The sequence below is a fragment of the Cryptomeria japonica genome, chromosome 6 (genome assembly GCF_030272615.1).
Source record: "Cryptomeria japonica chromosome 6, Sugi_1.0, whole genome shotgun sequence".
Classification (NCBI taxonomy): domain Eukaryota; kingdom Viridiplantae; phylum Streptophyta; class Pinopsida; order Cupressales; family Cupressaceae; genus Cryptomeria; species Cryptomeria japonica.
Window position 1 is genome coordinate 390,600,063 of NC_081410.1, and position 19,630 is coordinate 390,619,692.

The 19,630-nt window shown below is 35.0% G+C and overlaps 1 protein-coding gene across 1 annotated transcript in view; it reads right to left on the reverse strand.

Moving 5' to 3' along the window:
* Window positions 1-18,877: 18,877 nt before the first annotated feature.
* The window catches only part of LOC131038325 (acyl-lipid (8-3)-desaturase), a 105,884-nt gene continuing 105,131 nt past the window's right edge, over window positions 18,878-19,630 (reverse strand). The window contains exons 12-13 of the mRNA XM_057970708.2: window positions 19,329-19,439; window positions 18,878-19,232 (exon numbers count right to left, since the gene is read on the reverse strand). Coding sequence (XP_057826691.1) covers window positions 19,152-19,232; window positions 19,329-19,439 — 192 coding nt within the window. The 3' untranslated portion in view covers window positions 18,878-19,151. The remainder of the gene's footprint in view (window positions 19,233-19,328; window positions 19,440-19,630) is intronic.

A 19,630-nucleotide genomic window follows, 5' to 3' on the forward strand; every position in this document is an offset into this window, starting at 1 on the left:
ACTAAGTAACTCCGCATTTTCCTACACTGAAAAATTGTTAGAACCTGCACACAGTTACTAAAAAAATGCAATTCTGATGGTGGGCTTTACAAGCCTAAATTTTTTGACCCTAATACAAATTTTCTCTCTGCTAGAGCTACGTGCTAAACTTCCGTAGAGATGTGCTAAAGTATGGTGCAGAAGTGCTAAAAGAAAGAACCTACGCGCTATTCTGATGCATGAATGTGCTATATTAATACTCCTATGCGCGGAAAAAGAAGAGAAGAACATGCGCTAGAAAGAAAGTGAAATGCACTAAGGGATGGTTTCTATGCGCTAAACAGTGAGATGAATGTGCTAAAATTTTCCACAAATGTGTTGTAGACAATCCCAGATGCGCTAAAAGAGTGTTCTAGCATGATTGCAATCTTTAACCTGCACAAAAAATGATCTTATTTTTGGGGACGTGTCACACGATGGCCGCCAGAATTGTACGCAGGAAAATGCGGTGATCAAAACGAATAAATCAAGATCAAAAGACCCACATACCAATGAGACTCTTGGTGCAAGTATATAAACTAATTGAACTAGTTTAACTTCCAAAGGGGTGTCCCATTGTTCTCTATCTCACCGGATCCCTAAAGCCAATGTTTTTCTCTCAGATCATTGAGCAAATGACTTGGGAATGACAACTCCAAGAACGAGTGATCAATATTGTGATCTACATGCATGAATACATTCTAAGATCTATATGATGTGTTAAAACTATGATGATTAAGTTAAGATGAAGATAGTGATATGATAAAAGATTAACAAATTATCCTAACTTGATATACTAGCCTAGCATGAATATTCTATGATATGAAAAATGTTTCTAAATGCTATGATGATATTTTAACAAAGAGAGGCTAAAATTATTAGTAAATTAGGCTATAATGTAGATGCATAAAAACTTGGAAATATGAAAAATGAAGAATCAGAGCTCTATTTATAGGGAAAATAGGAAAATGGATGGTTAAGATTGAATAATCCTAACAAGGGCTACGAGTGAAAGCTAATCAATCCATGTTTACAATTTTCACCAATGAAATGGTGACAATTGTCAACAAGAGGTTGCTTGAGAGGAGATGCAAGAGGCATTAAATGCCTGAGAAGACATGAAGGTTACCTTAGGAGGTAAGGGTTAAGATTAGGTTAGGGTTATCCAATGGATAAAGCCTTTACCCAAGGGGTAAACTCTTGTGAAAGGGTTAAATGGATAACTGTGGTCAAAGCCATAAGTGCTTGATGAGACCCTTGAGTAAAAAGATGGTTAAGTTAGAGGAAAGTCTCTAACCAAAGGTCAAAGGTGAGTTAATCATAAATGGTCATGCAAGAGCCTTTAATGGTTTGGAAGACTTTAGAGGTTAACCATTTGAAGACATAAAGCCTTTAATGATTATTGAAGAATTTGGAGGTTTTTGAGAAGTGACTTCCTTGTACTTAGGAATGTGACAATGATTAGGAGATGAATTAGGCTAAATTGGAAGTGATTAGAAGAATCTAGAAGGGGTTTAGGAGGCAAGTGGGAGATGTAGGAAAATGTAAGTGGATGAGTAAAAAGAATTTTAATTAAAATAAAATGTTTTATTTCAACCAAAATAGATGCAACTTGCATAAATACAAGTGGGGGGATTTAATTAAATATAAATTTGATTAAAAGGAGGAAAGGGGAATTAATTAAATAAAGTGATTTATTTAATTAAAGGCTAGAAAAGGTTTAGGTGAATTTAATTAAATAAATTGAATAATTTATTTAATCAAATAGATGAAAATGAAGAAATTAATTAAATAGAATTTAATTAATAGGAGGGATGGGGTTAAAATAAATATTAAATATTTATTTAGGAAGGTGGTCAAATTTATATATCTACACTTTCCATTATAGGTTTAGTTCATTTCATATAGGCTTAACAATGTTTTAGACTACCATTCATCATTAATTAGCAGTATTCCTTAATGAAGGGCTATTTTTATTATATCACTCAAAGAGTTTACTATTCCATTAATTTCTTTAAGTTGAACATCTCTTTTAGCGTACCTTAACTTCTACCATATTTCCCAACTCTTACACTCCACAAAAAAATTACTAAGATAATATCAACACATTTCCAAGGGAGTGGTGACATGTTTTATTAGTACTTAACAATAGGTAATATTATTACACACATTGAAACTCTAACTACTTATTAATAAACTGGTTTTTCCTATATTAGAAGATTTCATTCATTTTTCTATTTTATAAGGTTAAGATGTGAAATTTGGGTAAAATATTTTGGTAACATTATAGGAGCTAATGATATTTTTTTGACATTTAAAAAAAAATAAGCCATAAATTACTCTCCACTTTGAAATTCTTGAAATAAAATAGTATTTTTAAAATTCACTAACTTTTTTTTCATATTGTTGTTTTTTATTAAGGTAAAAACGGGTTTTGAGGGGACCCAAAACCCCTTACAAAAGAGAACCAGGGACTGGAACCTAACAGATAAGGTTGCCCAAATAGATAGATATTAAACACTAGCAACCCTGACCAAATCAAGAAAAAGGATAGCAATATACTATCCCAAATACAGGCACCCTGAACCAGGGGTATGAGGGTTTTAGCTGGCTCCCTCAACTAGAAAAGAACAAACAACACATTACTTCTTCCCTTTATGGGAATGAAGGGTCATATCAAAAGCAGTCGCAGATTTAGATTTTCTCCTTTTCACCGATATCCACCCTTCTTCCACCTTCACTACGGAATCCATCCAAGAAGTCGGGTGCAAAGGACCCGAGAAAGAGTCATCCAAGCCCAAAGAACCAGCATCCAAAGAGCCAGCAGTATCAAATTCCTCCATGTCAACAATGGGAAGGACAACATCATCAGAAGAACCACCAGCCTACGATCCACAAGCCCCAGCAACCACCAAAGGTCGTGAAGAATCAGAGCCACCCTCCCTAAAGGAAGCCACCCCGTTCGCCAGAGGAGCCACAGTAGTAGCCAAGGTAGCCTAAGCAACCACTTGGGAGAAACTTTGTTGTGAAGAGTTCTTCACAATAGCATAATTTTGATCAGAAGCACCATTCCACCAAGACACTGAACGTTTCTTTGTAACGCCAAGGTCACATTTAGCAGCCACATGACCCGTTTTAAAGCACTTTCTGCACCTGAAGGGAATCCCTTCATAGTCCAAAGGCTAAATCCAATGGTCTTTACAAGACTTAAGCTTGATCTTTGTAGGAAAACCCTTAGATACATCAATGTCCACCAAAATGCAAGCATAGGTAGAATGACAAATATTAAAAGAATTGGCGTCGAACATTAGAAAGTCCCCAAGAGCTTCACCCACTTCCTTTAGAAGAGAATCCACACAAAGATGAAGTGGAAGGTTAGGGAGCCTAACCCAAATGGGCATCTTGTTGAAAATTTCAAAAGAGGGATTGAAATCTTTGTGCCAGGGCTTAACCAATAACATAAAATGATCATCCCAGCTAAAGAAGTGATCACACATAATACAGTTTATGTCCTCCTCATTCTCAAATTTTTCTATGAAAACCCCTTTAGCCAAAGGGAAAATATGAACTGTAGTAGACAGAATGGGCTCCCGGTGCTTGGATATCCACGCATGAAGATCAGGGAGATAGGGCCAAAAACCCCTAAATTTGCAAATAATACCATGAGCGGCAAAAACAAAGACAACATGATCAGTCATATTGTTGTTGTTTACTTATCTTTTCAATAGTTTACTTTTAATATTTTTTATAAATTGTTAATTTTTTTACTATCTACTTTGTAATAGAAAACTTTACTTTTTATTTATTTATTTTGTGGTAATGTATAATTCATACTTTAAAATATTGATTCACTATTTATAAAAATTACTTTATCTGTGACCAATCAATTGTTGTAAATAATGAAATGTGATACATTGACATGACTATCCATTTTATATTTTATTGGTTAGTTAATTTAATGTAATTTATTAATTAAATACTTTCAAATAGATGAAAAATATTATTAATTGATTTTATTAATTTAACAGCTATATATATTTTTACAATAAAATATATTATTTTATTCAATTAAAATAAGATATTTGTATTGCCCTGTTAATGGGCTTGGTAGGGTAAATCCTATCTGTGTCCCACAATGAGGGATAGAATGGAGTAAACCAAAGGCAAGATGGTTAAAGATTAACTTTGATGGGGCTTTGAGAGGAAACCCAAGGATTTCAGGAACAAGATGTATTGCAATAAATGAGGAAGGCAGAATCTTGGCCAAATGAGCACAACTATTACCAAATGGAACAAATACTGAAGTTGAGGTGAAAGCGACACTTTTGGCAATTACATTGGCAGAAAAAATTTTGGCTACAAAATTACATTTGGAAGGGGATTCAAAAATTGTAACGGAATCAATTGTGAAAGGGGTCTATCATTGTTGGAGAATAAATAAAATAATTCAAATCATTGGTGAAAAAGTAAAAGAATTGCAAGATTTTAAAATCTCGGATATTCGAAGAGGGAAATTTTAAGGTCAATATTTTGTCCAACATGGGATGTGAGTTGGACATCCGAGTAGTGGAGTGGTGGGAGGAAGGTGGCCAACACGTGGAGAGCAACTTTTGAATTTGAAGAATATTTTTTAAATATTTTTTTGGTTTGTGTAACGACATGTATTCGTTTTATTTTGGGACGATGTTGGGTTGGCTTTGTGCGCACATTTAATGTGCTAGGCGGTAGTATGCCACCAAACTCTACTCGCCCATCTACGTGGAGCTTGTTTATGGGGCAAGATGAAGGTGAAACGAATGAGGCATTCATGGATTTTACAGGGGCTGAGGAGGACATCCTTGAAATGAGGACGCATTAATAGCAAATTTGATGGGACTTTTAGACATGGCTTCTTAAAGTAGAGGGAAGGCGAGTTATCATTTATTCCTAGAATTTGAGAGGAATTATCTGGAGAGTGACAGAGGGTAGAAAATATACTTCATGGGCAGCACACGTGGAAGTGAATTTTTCGCTCCACTTAATAAAATAGTAGTTGGCTTTTTTTCAGGAAGGTTTTAGAGAAGAGGCTAGGAGGGAATTTTAAGTTTGACGATGATTTGTTCTTGCATATAATTGAAACCCTGTTGGGGGAGGAGTATCTATTCTCTTGAGTTCTGGTATCACACCAACATGGACATCATCTCCATGTTGGTGGTGTGGAGCTTGCAATTTGGGATGAAGGAGGAGATGATGTGGGTTGCTAAGGCGTGTTTGCCAGATCATTCGTTGTATGGTCTCATGTCTTTGATGGCTCAAGTTGTAGTCGAGGATTGTGATGCCCCTTTAGTGAAGGATAATGCTAGACAATAATGATGTAGAATTCAGGCCTTTTATGTTGTTGTGGGATGGAGCCAACCAAGAGGTGAGGATTGAGGATGCCTGGCTGGGTTGGGAAAACTCAAAAGACTACATTTGAGAGAAAGAGGTGGAGTTGCGTGAAGACAAGGAAGCCAAGAAGGATGTGGCCAAGAGGACAAAATTTGCTCCTAAATACTACTAGATTAATGGCCCAAGAAAGAAAGAAATGAAACTTTCAAAGTTTAATCTTTCTTCTTTTGTAATAGTTTGTGTTGATTTTTTGATATTCGAACTCTGTATGGGATGGTTACATGTTGTTTTTGATTAAGGAAAAATAGGTTTTAAGGGACCCGAAACCCACTTACATGTCATAAAGAAAAGAATTAGAGAAGCAAGAAAGGACAAAACGAAGAAAGAAAGGCAGCAAAAGATCAGCACAAAAGACAGCAGCCAGAGAAAACTATAGCAAAAGACCAGCGAGATACTAGCACACCTAAAACAAAACTAGAACATATAGGTGAAAATATTTATGGTCTCCTCCGCATCCTTGACAAGCACCATAATTGCATTTGTTGCCTCTTTAATCTCTTTGCTTTCCTACACCTGTTGATTACCTTTAGTCTTCAACTCCAACTCTTTAGCATTTTACCTAGTTCTGCATCTGGAAGAATGTTGGACAGAGCTAGAACCCGGCTCATCATCAACAATCACAGTATCTTTTTTCTTCTTATCCTTCTCCAGGTAGGAAACCAATGCATTCATATTTTGGGAAGTCACCTTCATCACAGCCAAACTATGCTCCATGATTTTCCTCAGAGCACTCTCAGTTTTTTGAACCCTGTTGTTTATCAGTTCATAACTCACCCTTTTCTTTGAGAGTCCTCACCACATCCTCCAAGTGCTTCACATATCCCTTTATGATCTCACCCTCCAACTAGTCAGGAATATCTTTTTCATCCTCTGATTCACTATTATCCTTAGAATTTTCCTCTTTTACTTTATCATTAATATCCTTAACCACATTATCAATTTTGAGCTCTAGCTCTCTCTTTTTTCCTGAATGTTGGTAATATTATCAACCACCCACTTCTAGAATTTAAACATTTCTAGAGAGTTGTTTCTAACAGCATTCAGAATAGTATCTGCATCCTCCATGTCCTGGGTAGAATCCTCAGGCCTAGGGTTGCCCTCCATATTATTATGAACCTCATCCCTGTTGTTCGTATCATAGGGACTCTCCTTCTCCTCTGACTCATCAAAATCCTCTTTACCCTGCCCATTATCCTTGTCTCCTTTCTCACCCTCCACCTCCTTCTCTTGCTCATGCTTCTCCTCCTTCTCCACCTCCTTCTCCACCTCCTTCTCCTGTTCCTTCTCAGGATCAGTCGTCTCTTCAGTGCCTTCTTCAGCTTTCTTACTAACCCTTGATTTCTTTTTAGGGGGAGGAATGGTAGAATCCTCATTAGACTCAGAACTGTCATCATCCTCAAAAATATGAGCACTCTCCACAAGGGGATCATCCTTATTGGCCTTAACTTTATCCTTAAGATACTCATAAATTAACAGAATAAGACCTTGGTGGGCAATGGGGTAGGAATTGGGTTTCTTAGCATACTTAGCTAGACTGTCATTAAGGGAGGAGGCCAGATAGAAGGGCAGAGATATCTTAGAACCATGGAAAAAGTGATTAAGGATAACAAAATGATAATTATAGACTTTCGAGAACCTACCATCAACAGTAAGATACTCCATTAACACTTTCAACATTTTCTGCCAAAAGGAGTTTACCTGGTTAGGGAGATAATAGGAAATATTATCCTTTTTGGCAAGGCAAGCCCTTTCTTCTTTGTTCTTGGGGAAATTTTTATGGCTTCCATCGAGAACTTACGATCTCTATAAAACTTGATGTCGTCCTTCTGCAAACCAGTCACCTCGGCCACCAAATCTTCATCCACTCTCCAGGTCTGACCAAACAGAGTAACTTTGTTATTTTTCCAACCCTTGGCAAAACCACAGGAAATGGGCTTCTTGCTCCCATGCAATTTCTCCATATAATCAGTGAAGTCATTTTTATGCAGCCTTCTCCAAATTTTCCTTTCACCCTTCCAACTATAACAGTTGGTGGGCTGATTACGATTGAGATTTCCACCCATAATGTAGAAGCAATTCAAATCGAAACCCTCAGAGGAACACAAACTAACCAGATGTTGAAGAACAGAGAAGCTGGAATCAAAAACCAAGGTAATTATCTTGTTTTTCAAGTAGCCCTCTAAAACATGCAAATTAACCCAGTACTTAATATGATAAGGCCTTTCACACCTATACTCATTAATGCGACGCCTGAGAAAGGTCATCATCTGACAATCTGCCTCACTCCAAACTCTGTCATTGAAGTCTGAACCAAAAAGGGTAATGATGAGATTAATATGTACCATTGATCCTGTCATAAATAATTGCTCTTGAACTTTGTTCTTACATGATGACTCTCCAATATAATTAGCATCTTCCGCTAAAATGACCCCCTCATTAGCTAACAAATCAGCTACCATATTACCTTCCCTAAACGTTGGGTAACAACCACACTATCACAAGAATCTAACATTTTTTTTTCCTTATCAATGATATTTTGGATATTCCAAGAAGGGGAACTAATACCTTTAATAACCTGAATTATATTAAGGGAATCCCCCTCCAGCCAATTTTTTTTTAAATTGAAACCTTGAGCAAGCTGAAGACATTTTAACATTGCCAGAGCTTTTGCAACATGGTTTTTTTGAATTCCAAAGGGAGAAGCAATCGTAGCAACACAAAAGCCATGAGAATTTCTGATAACACCTCCCCCACCAGCATTACCCAGATTTCCTTTAGCTGCACCATCAAAGTTCACCTTCACCCAATCATGAGGAGGGAACCTCCAAACCACATTATCTCTTCTACTCTTCATATTAGACTTTCAAACCTTATTCAATAATTTCCATTCTGTAAGAATCCTTTTATCATTATTATTCATATCAATATAACTACACTGCTTGTTGCTTTTGTGAATGGTGTTGATGTTTTCTTTAATAGCCCTACAAATCTTTTCAAAGACCACCTGAGAAGAACACTTAGTCTCCCTAAAAAATTTATTGTTTCTCTCCTTCCAAATATGCCAACAGGTCATAGGAAGAAGAAAGGACCAAAGGGTCTTGATGATGGCAAGCTTGGTAGGGAAGATCCAATGCCAAAGGACTTCCTTAAAACTATTATGCATAACCCAATCAACTTTCCATTGCGTCCACACTTTACCCCAGATTTCTCAGGTAAAAGAACAGTGAATGAACAAATGATCCACAGACTCAGCCTCTTTTTGACATAACTCACACCTATTAGGGATCATAAATCCTCTTCTAACCAGGTTACCGATAGTGAGAATCTTGTTATGAGTGCCAAGCTAGAAAAACATATTAATTTTAGGAATGAGGAATCTATTCCCAACTTTAGTCCATATAGAGTTACAAGCCTGAGTTGATATCTTTTTGTAAGAAGAAGCAATAGTAAAAGTACCCCTAGGATTACTCTTCCATAAGAAGACATCATCTAAGTCTTTGCTGACAGAAAAGGACAACAAATCATGTTGGAGCGAAGAGAATCTAGCATAAACAGCATCAAGTCTAACCCATTTATTCTCCTCCCAATAATTACAGACCATAGAACCAAACCTCCTTTTACAATCTTCAATGATATGGCTGCAATCCTGGTTAAAAAGAGGCTCATATTTGATCCAGACATCCTCCCAAAATCTGATTTTATTACCTTTGCCAAGGACCCAACTAGCTCCAGCTTTAGCAACTTTAATAGATTTTATCGAACTATACCAAATAAAAGATCCAACAGGGATATCTTCAAAATAGAGAAGGGAATGAATGGGCTGATTATAGATGTATTTGTCAAACCACATCGTACTCCAATCTCTCTTAATACCATAGGCCCTCCAAACCTGTTTGGCTAACAAAGCTTTATTGAAAGGTTTAAGGGATTTGATACCTAACCCCCCACTACTTTTAGGACCACAAACTTTATCCCAAGCAATCAAAGCAATCATTTTCTTATCTTCTACACCAGACCAAAGAAATATTTTCTAAATTATTTCTAATGCTTCTACAAATTTGACTGGTATACTAAACAAACTAAGAGCATAAACAAGTAGATTATGAAGGGTAGCTTGAAGAAGCTAGAGCTTACCAGCCTGCGACAACATAGAGTCTTTCCATCTAGCCAGTTTTTTGTTGAACTTATCGATCAAAGAATTCCACAAAGAGTTTGGAGGAGCCAAACCAAGAGGGAGGCCCAAATAAGTAGAGGGGAGCAGCTCAACCTTACAGCCAATTATGTTAGCAATCCTCTGCTGCCTCAACAAGGGAGTGTTGATGAAGTAAATAACAGATTTCTCCCAGTTAACCTACTGGCCAGTAGCAAGGGAATAAGAGCTGAGAGCATTTTGGAAGGGAGAAGCTTCACTCACAGAAGAGTGTCCCAATAATATAGTATCATCAACAAACTATTGATGAGTGCAGAAGAAATTAGATGAAGAGGTTTGCAATCCTTTGATGATCCTTTTCTCCTTCAACTTTTGAATAAATCTACTCAAACATTCCACCAAAATAGTGAAAAGAATGGGCAAGATAGGATCTCCTTTCTGGAGACCCCTTGAAGACTTAAAAAATCTGGAAGGAGATCCATTAACAAGAATAGAAAAATTAGGCGTAGATATCAGCTCTCTAGTGATTTTGATAACCTTCTCATCAAATCCAAAGGCTTCCATGATCCTAAAAAGAACCTGTCATTCAACCCTGTCATAGGCTTTTGCCAAATCCAGCTTTATGAGGAATCCCTTTTTGTTTGCAGCATTAAAAGAATGGATATTCTCATGCACAAGAATTATAGAGTCCAAAATCTGCCTACCCGGGACAAATCCTTTTTGCTCCTCAGAGATAACAAGAGGAAGAGCAACCAGCAATCTAAAAGTCGGGACTTTTGAGATTATCTTGTAAAAATAATTACATAGACTTATTGGCCTAAACTTACCCATAGAATCAGCTCCAACCACCTTACAAATTAGAGAAATGAAGGTAGAGTTGATTTCTTTAAGAATTCTTCTGGAACCAAAGAATTCTTTGATAGCATTGACCACATCAGCCCTAACAATGTGCCAATATTCCTGAAAGAAAAACATGAGGAAGCCATCCGAGCCCATGCCTTATCCCCTTGGAAGGAGAAAACAACTCTTTTAATTTCATCAACTGAGGGGATGGCAGATAAAATCCTATTCTGATTAGGTCCAATCATCTTAGGAATATTTTCAACCAGATCTTGCTGCTTAACAAGGTCAAGTTCCTTGGTACCAGTCAGAAGGCTAGAGAAGAACCTTACAGCTTCATCAGCTATATCATCATCTTTGACAAGAGTTTTATCATTAACAATCAATCTGGAAATTCTACTTGTCGCTTTATGCTTCATTGATGTCATATGAAAGAATTTAGTATTTCTGTCACCAGCCTCTAACCAAATTGTCCTGCACCTCTGCCTCCAGTAAATTTCTTCTCTTGAAATAGTGTTGTGTAATTTGGCTAGAACCTCATCTTCTTTAGCCTTGGGGACATTCTTATAACCATGTTTCTGAATAGAATTTTGAATATGTTCTAATTCCTCCTTGAGATTCCTCTTAGATTCAAAAATATCCCCAAAAACCTTTTTATTCCAAACCTTGATGTTATCTTTGATGTTTCTTAACTTTTTTGCAACTTTGAACATGGTAGAACCATCCACAGTTATATTCCACCATTTGGAAATGGAAGCTTCCAAGGAAGGGTGTGAGATCCACATTGTTTCAAACCGGAAGGGAAAGTAGTGTTTGCCCTTAATAGAATCAGCAACAAAAGAAATAGGATAATGGTTTGTTCCAATTCTGTTAATAACAAATAGAGAGCATCTATACTTAAGGACCCAGTCAAGAGTAATAAGAGATCTATCAAGCCTTACCTAAATAATTTCTCCTCCATCCCTTCGATTAGACCAAGTGTACGAAGCTCTAGAAAGGTCAACGTTAATGAGAGCATTAGCATTGATAAAGTCCATAAGATCAATCCTGCTATCCAGTTGAGCTTGGGTTCCACCAAATTTTTCAATTTCCTGCAGAGGACTGTTGAAATATCCCATCAAAAGCCAACTATCATGGGTAAAAGTCCCTCTTTTTTGCTGGATTTTGTTCCAAAACTTGCTCCGAGCAGCTTTAGAGTTGGGGGCATAAATGTTGGTAACCACCCAGCCCTGTCCTTCAGCAATGCATTTGACTCTCATAGAAATGATATTACCATCTCATCAATGAGGTCTCCATCAATAGTTTTCTTATTCCAAAATATGGCAACCCCACCAGACACTCCATTAGAACTACTGCCACACACACCCCCAAGTTTAAACAATTTTAATTTTTCTACTTTTTCCTTACTCATTTTAGTTTCTTGAACCAGGATAATGTCCGACTTATGATCTCTGATAAAATTCTTGAGCACATCCTACTTATGGAGACCATTTAGGCCTCTAATGTTCCAAGAGATTACCTTCATTTGGAAACCTGGGAGCAGGATTCTTGAATGGTTCGCTGCATTCCATCAGCTATATTTTGTTTGCTCTCCTGGTCCCTGTGCCACTTCATATGTTTGTGCCCCTGTGGAGATTTGGAAAGTCCAATATCCACCTTAGGTCTGGTTCTAGTTTTAACCCCATTAGTACACCTTGATTTCTTGTTTTTCTTTTTTCCCACTTCTATTAACTCTTCATCTTCTTCATTTTTATATGCAGACTTCTTACTATTCCAAGGTTCTCCTTTTCGCTGAGATGAGGTGGGGTAATCAGTCCCAAAGTTCTGGAATAGAGAGTTAGGGTTAACTTGGGGTGATCTAAACTGGGTCTTTTCTTCAAAGATAACATCTGGAGCTTCAGAGTCCTTTGAACACACTTTATTACATTCTTGTTTTGTTTCTTTTGGAATCTCATATTGTGATTCATTTGTGTCTCCAATCTCACCGTCTTCAAGAATTTCTTCTATAATTACATTTTCTTCTTCTTGAATCTGTAAAGCTTCAAAGTCGTTACTTGTTTTAACTTCAAATACATTCTCTTCATCCTTTCTGATTTCCTTCTGAGGACTCTCCTTGGAAGGACTAGCTTTCCTTTCATCCCTTGTTATATCTTTTGAGTTACTTGGGAATCTAGTTCCTCCTTCCTATCTACCCTCCTCATTTTTGTTCAGCTTCTCTTTCCAAATCTGTTTAACATGATTATTGTTCTTCTGAGCATTCTTTGGGTTACTAGGACAAGCCTTTGCCCAATGTCCAACTTTCTTACATGAAAAGCACATGAAAGGGAGGGATTCAAACTCTATGACTTGTTCCCACTTACCTAGCTTGGAATTTATTTCGATAAAGCTAGGAAGGTCCGTGTTCTGTGAGATATTAACGCATATCCTTGCATACACCAGTCTCTTTCGCGTTGCTATCATAGAATCTATAGCCACAAGCTCCTCGAAGGATTTAGCAATGCCTGAAAACACGTCCTCTAACCAAAATTCAAGCGGCAAACCAAGGAGTCGCACCCAGACCGGAGCAGATTCAAAAAAGGAGTCACTGAGCTCCATTTTTGGAGACCATTTTCTTAAAGATAAAGAAGACTTCCCAAGCATCCAGGGTCCTCCGCTTAGAGCCATTTCCAAGTCTTTTCCATGGTTACCTGTTGTTAATTTGTGAAGTAGTAGTAGTTTTTAGTTTGGGTAGGGGTAGATGTTAGTTTCAAAATGACTAAACAGATTATGAGGTTAATTCCTATTTTGATAGTATAGTTTTAAATTGTCTTATCAGTCTATGGGGTTAATTCCCATTTTGGTAGTATAGTTTAATATGTTTGCATAGTTTATGGGTTTAATTCCCATTTTGGGTATCTGAAACATGCATGTTTTTTATGAAATATTAATACAAATATACAACTTTAGTGAGAAAAAAAAAAGATTTTTTATATTATTATAAAATAATAAATAAGTAAAATATTTATAAAATATATTGTAAAAGTTATAATAATTTAATTTTTTTTATATCATTCACAATTTCAATTGAATAATTTTTTTGTGTTAAAGAAGATTTACACTCAGCGCCACCTAAATGCCTACAAAAGAGAAGTATAATTAAAACAAAAAAAAATCTTTAAAATTAAAAAGTTATTAGTACTTGTCCTTGGATAATAATATGGCAATAAATTTCATTTTTTACTTTTAACTAGTTATTATAAAACCTTACTTGTAAGTGTTTTTATTGTTTTCTTTTAAAAAATATTTTTCTAAAATATACATGTAAAATTTATAGTTTATAAATCATAAAAAAAAAAAAAGCAATTATTGATTTTACAATTGCTTGAAGTCATTAAATTGTATTTTAATAGTAGTTTTTGATCCTATAGAAAAATGAGCTTTCATCATTTTTTATTCTACATTTACCATTTTAGTATTTTTATAATGTTATCTTTCTGTCTATACTTTAATGAACTAATTTCGTTAATTTTGAACTAGGGTTATGGTTATATATTTAAGAAAATAGATTAATTTTATTTATTTAAACATAATTAATTAAGTAAAAAATGAAGTACAAGTTTGAAATCTTATTTTTTTAAGATAATCATTCATTTAATTATATAATTTTAAAGTTGAAACACATTAAATATATTTTAAAATTTAAAATAATTATTCAATTTATCAATTATATTATAATCATAATATTAATTAATAATTATTTTAAATGTTTTAATCAATCAACATTGAGATCATAATTAGTAATTTTGAAATTATAATTAAAATAAATAATTATAACTTAATTGATAATTATTAATTATATTATAGCTCTAATCTTAATTCTTATTGATTATTATAATTTTAAAATTATCATAATGAGAATCACGATTAAAATTATGCTTATAATAAGAGTTGGTATAAGATAAGGGCTAAGGTTAGGATTACAATTAAGATTCAAAATTTAGACTTAAAATAAGGACTACGGCTAGGGATAAGAAAAAGTCATGATTAGGGTTGTATTTAATGTTAGATTTGTTAAAGAATTAGGCTAAGGTGTAAATTAATGTTAATGTTTGAATTAGGGTTATGGTTACAACCAGAATTTGAACTAAGCTAGACATAAGACTTAAATCAAGATTATGGTCAACCTTAAAGCAAGCATTAAGGTCTCTAAGGTTAGGATTAGGAATATTGTTAAAGTTTAGAATTAAAGCTATAGAGATTATTGTAATTATATAATTATATAATTTTAAAGTCGGAACATTTTTTATTTTTATTTTTTTTAGCAAAAGGTCATGGCCTATAATATATTAATAATAATTGAATTAAAAAAACTTAATTAATAGAAAATGACACTACCTCCTTCTCCCTACTAGATACATTTCTGAAAGAGCAACCCTATTTATTGGAAGATCATGGGATGTTTGAAATGGAGGAAACAAAAAGAGCCCTGAACGGAGACTGAATGACACAAAACCTTCCCTGATTTGGACAGCATAAAAACTAAACCCAAACAAACAATGAAAGTCGGAACATATTTATTATTAATTTTAAAAATTAAAATAATTATGCAATAACTATAAATGTTTTTATCAATAAAACAAATATCATTATTGCCTTCAAATTTGAATTTCAATTTGTTCATTATATACTACAATTGTAAGCACTATCCACTACATAGTTTTTTATTAAGCAAAAACGGGTTTTGTGGGGACCCGAAACCCCTTACATCATAGTCCAGGGATAAAGCATTAAAGCATCAAGACCAGAATGAAGACATAAAGACAAAACAGGCTGCAACATATAGAAACAACATAGACCCAACAGCCAAAGAAAAGACAACAAAAAGTCAGCGAGGAGCTGGCAACTACAACAACAAAAAGAAACAAAGACCAGCTACATAAAAACTTTTAAGGCATCAGAGGCCTCTTTCTCCAGCATCAGCATAGCTTTAGCAGCTTCCTTGAGGTCAAGAAGATTTTGTGGGATGGAATCCACCACAACCTTAGAGCTTTGTCTGGTCTGCCTTGAGGTTCGGGGAGTATCCTTAGTAGTGGTAACCCCAACATCCTTCTCCAGATCCACAAAGTTTCTTTCATTATGCATCTTCTCCAGTCTAGTTACCAGCGCATTCATATTGGTAGCAGACACCCTCAGCATAGCTATAGCTGCACTGTTCTCCATAATCTTCTTGAGTGCCTCCTCAATTTTATGCATCTTCTTATTAACCTCTTCAATCTTTTCATCATATCTTCCCCTAAATGACTCAATGGCCTCCCCGTTTTTCTTGAGGCACTCCAGCATCATACTTTTTTCACACTCTTTCCACAAAACACATTCATTGGTCTCAGAAATGGGACCTTTCCCCTTGTTCTTGTTATTCTCCTGATTCTCTTTCTCCACAACCTCTTGAACCCCTTCCACCTTAGCAATGATAGCCCTTTGCTTCAATTGCACTCTTGATTTCATGGATCACCCAACACTGAAACCTGTACAAATCAATCAATGAGCTTATAGCAGTGCCCAGAATATTGAGCATAGGTACTGGCTTATCCTACAAGTTCTGGGAATCCAAATCCATTGGTTTCGACTTCTGGGCTTCAGAGATATGAGGGGGCAAGTCACCCCCAACTTCAAAATCAGATAAAATTATTTTGTTACCCTTCCCCTTAGTTTTCACCTTCTGAGTGGTAATGTCCTCCCCTGAGGGCTCTTCATTCTTCCTCTTGAGGATCCTAACCCTCCTCTTTGGGGGGGCAGAGGCATCGACCTCTTCCTCGGAGGCAAAATCCTCAGAACCCTCACTAGGAATGTAATCTCTATCATTATCTTGCACATTAGCCTACAGTCTATTAGCCCGAGTTTCACAATACTCAAAAATTAACAGATGGCCCTTGGTGAGCCAATTGTCTCGACTTAGGGTTCTTAATGTAGTCCCCCAGAGTATCATTAAGAGAACAAGACAGATAGTAAGGAAAAGAAACCTTAATCCCATGTCTAAAGTGATTAAGGAGAACAAAGCAGTAACTGTAAACTTTTGAAAACCTCCCATCAACCGAAACATACACAATAATAACTTTGAGCATTTTGCACCAAAAACTCTTTACCTGATAGGGGGCAATGTTGGTTTTGTAGAGTTTGACAAGCTTCTCCTTCTCAAAATCTTCCTTCGAGAACATCTTAACAACATTATCAAAGAGCTTTCTGTCTCTAAAAAACTTAGCACTCTCCGTCGATAGGCCAGTAACCTTAGCCACCAACTTTTCATCCACCTTCACAGTTTGCCCAAAAAGAGCAACTTTCTTTTTATTCCAACCCTTTACAAAAATCTTGGAGATATGATCCTTTTTTCCATGTAATTTCTCCATATACCCGGTTAAACCACCTTTCTGCAATCTTCTCCACACTTTTCGCTCAATTTTCCATCCTTCACAGCTAGGTGGTTCATTCCTGTTAATATTACCCCCCATTGTGTTTGCCAACCCAGCAATGCCTCTCGCACCAAAGTGAAAAATACCTCTGCAGAGACACCAGAGAAACGCAAAACTCAAACAAATACTATAGAAAAATCACCCACAATACGTGTGGAATAAGCCAACTCACATCACCTAGAACCTTCTCGCAATCAAAACAATCATTTATTTCTCTTTGGCCTCCAATAGCAGATTACTTTCACCTTGCCAAACTTGTCAAATGATAGGGGCTGCTAAACTAACTCCAATGTTAGCAAAAGTGTCCACCACTTTATTTGCTTCCCTATAGGTGTGAGTGATTACACACCTATCCAAACCTTCATTAATTTTAAAGGTGCTATTTATATTATTAATTCTTCAAGAGTGTGTCGTCGATCCATTGAGACAATTAATAATATTTAAAGAATCCCCCTCTATCCACACTATTCAAATTTAATTTTTCAATAATTTAAAGAGTTTCCAGAACTATCCACTACATAGTTGCAAGACATATGCCTTGAAGAATATATTATCTCATCTATTAACTAAACATTTTTTTAAATTATTATATTTATATAGATGTTAAAGTATTAAAATATGTAGTAAATAAAGAACTCTATTACTATTGCAATCAATATTATTTTATAATTTTTTTTATTTAATTTTTCTTTAAAATAAATTATGTATCTATTTCTTATTTGTTAATAAGTGTTTTATTTGTCTTCTAATACTATTAATGTTATTAGTTACTTTGTTGTTTATTTAATCATCTAATATCTAACATAATTGACATAATCAAAGTTAAATTACTTTTTTTTATTGTTGAAAAACAATTTTATAACAAATTTTTCAAAATTAGAAATTGACATATTTATTAACAAAAAAAATATAGATGTATTTAATATTCTAGTAATTTTATTTTATATACAGATAAACAAGAACTCTAATTATTTTTTAAAACAAATCAATTAAAAAAAAAAAATTAACCAACCATACCATATCTTCAGTGTATCACAATCGACTTGGTGATTATATTCATAGAACAGTAAGCAATAACTTTGAGAAGTACAGCACCTAAACTATGATGATCGTCCCATCGATTGTGAATCATGCAAAATATTAATGTTCAGGCAGCCACTGTAGCATTCGACTTGGTTTTAATTTAAAACAAGAATTTGATAATAAACTTGGCTAATGCAATAATTATATGGCGTTGGCAAATGGAGCATATCTTATTCTGTAAGTCTCCATTTTCAAATAAAAAACCATTAACTAAGCGTTGCTGGTGCCTCAGTTTGTCGGAAAATTATATATGATTTATAACTTACTAGTGCACGATGGTAAATTCTCACAATAATATAGCTGCACAAGGAAGCAATATATGTGTAAAATTATCATAATTTCAAAAACCATTTCGATTAAAAAAATTTAATTAAATGCTATATTTAAATAATTTAATCAATTAATTAATGATAACTAAAAGTTCATTAATAAATTTCACATGTACCTGTCCATTTATATCCCCGTAGTTAGAATTTATAGATTTTAATTGGAAGAGTTGTACAACTTTATTAGGCATAAGTATTGGCAATTTTTGAGGTAATTGTAGTGCATGGTTATTGGACATCTTTAAGTAGGTATCAACACTTCGAAATAACCAGTTGTGCATCACAGATCCTATAGCATGCACAATCAAGTCGCATACAGAGACAACCAAAAAAATCATCAAAATCTCATGTACCATTTAAAATCGATGGATGCATGAAGTTGGCTATAACAACTACTGATACATGAGAACATAACAAAAAAAAAAAAAAAAGAAAAAAGGATTTCACCTCCTGTTATTTATTCATTCGTGTACCTCCGTGCTATTACTATCACAGGTGATATCATTTATTTTCTCATCTCCTCTACTCCCTTGTTTACCTTAATTTCTCTTAAGTTGACCCCATTAATTATAAAACATGTGAACATATGCTTTTTAAAAACTTAATGGATTTCTATTAAGTTAATGCTTTTTTGCATTTTCATGGTGCAGTAATTTTGAAAGAATAAGCGAGTTTACAACATACGTGCCACACACAAGGGAAAATGTTAGTTTGAAAATGCCTCCTATGATGTATAGCAAAATCAGCCACGCACTAAGGCGTTCACTGCAGGATGTAGTAAAAGCTTCGTGTGCAGATACACGCTGCTAAGAATGAAAACGCCATCTTTCAAATAATTCAACCGAACCTCCAACTTTTTTCTTAACCACTAAGACGCAGCTCAAAGTGCTCACTTCCAACTTTCTTGAGATGTAAAAAATGTGCCTTCAATGCAGCCCAGAACTGCAAAATGGAGAAAAACATGGACTTGAAAATGAAACACGAAGAAAAGTAGAACTAGAACATACAAGAACATATAAATGAAATCAACACACTTACCGATGGGTATGAATAATAAGGTACATTAAACTCCTCACAAACCGCTTTAACAATGGGATGTATGCTTGGGTAATGAAGATGACAGACTGAGGGAAATAAATGGTGTTCAATCTGCAGCATGCACAAATACAATCAACAGACCAAATAAACCTTTTCAGTGAAAAGATCTGATGGTTGGAAAATATAGACTACAACCCACGTCAATGATTTAAGTGCAGTACATATATAAACACTCTTATACCCTAGGCTTTCTTCTAACTTTAAGAGTTATTCAAAACAGCAAAAGTTTGTCAATACGCATT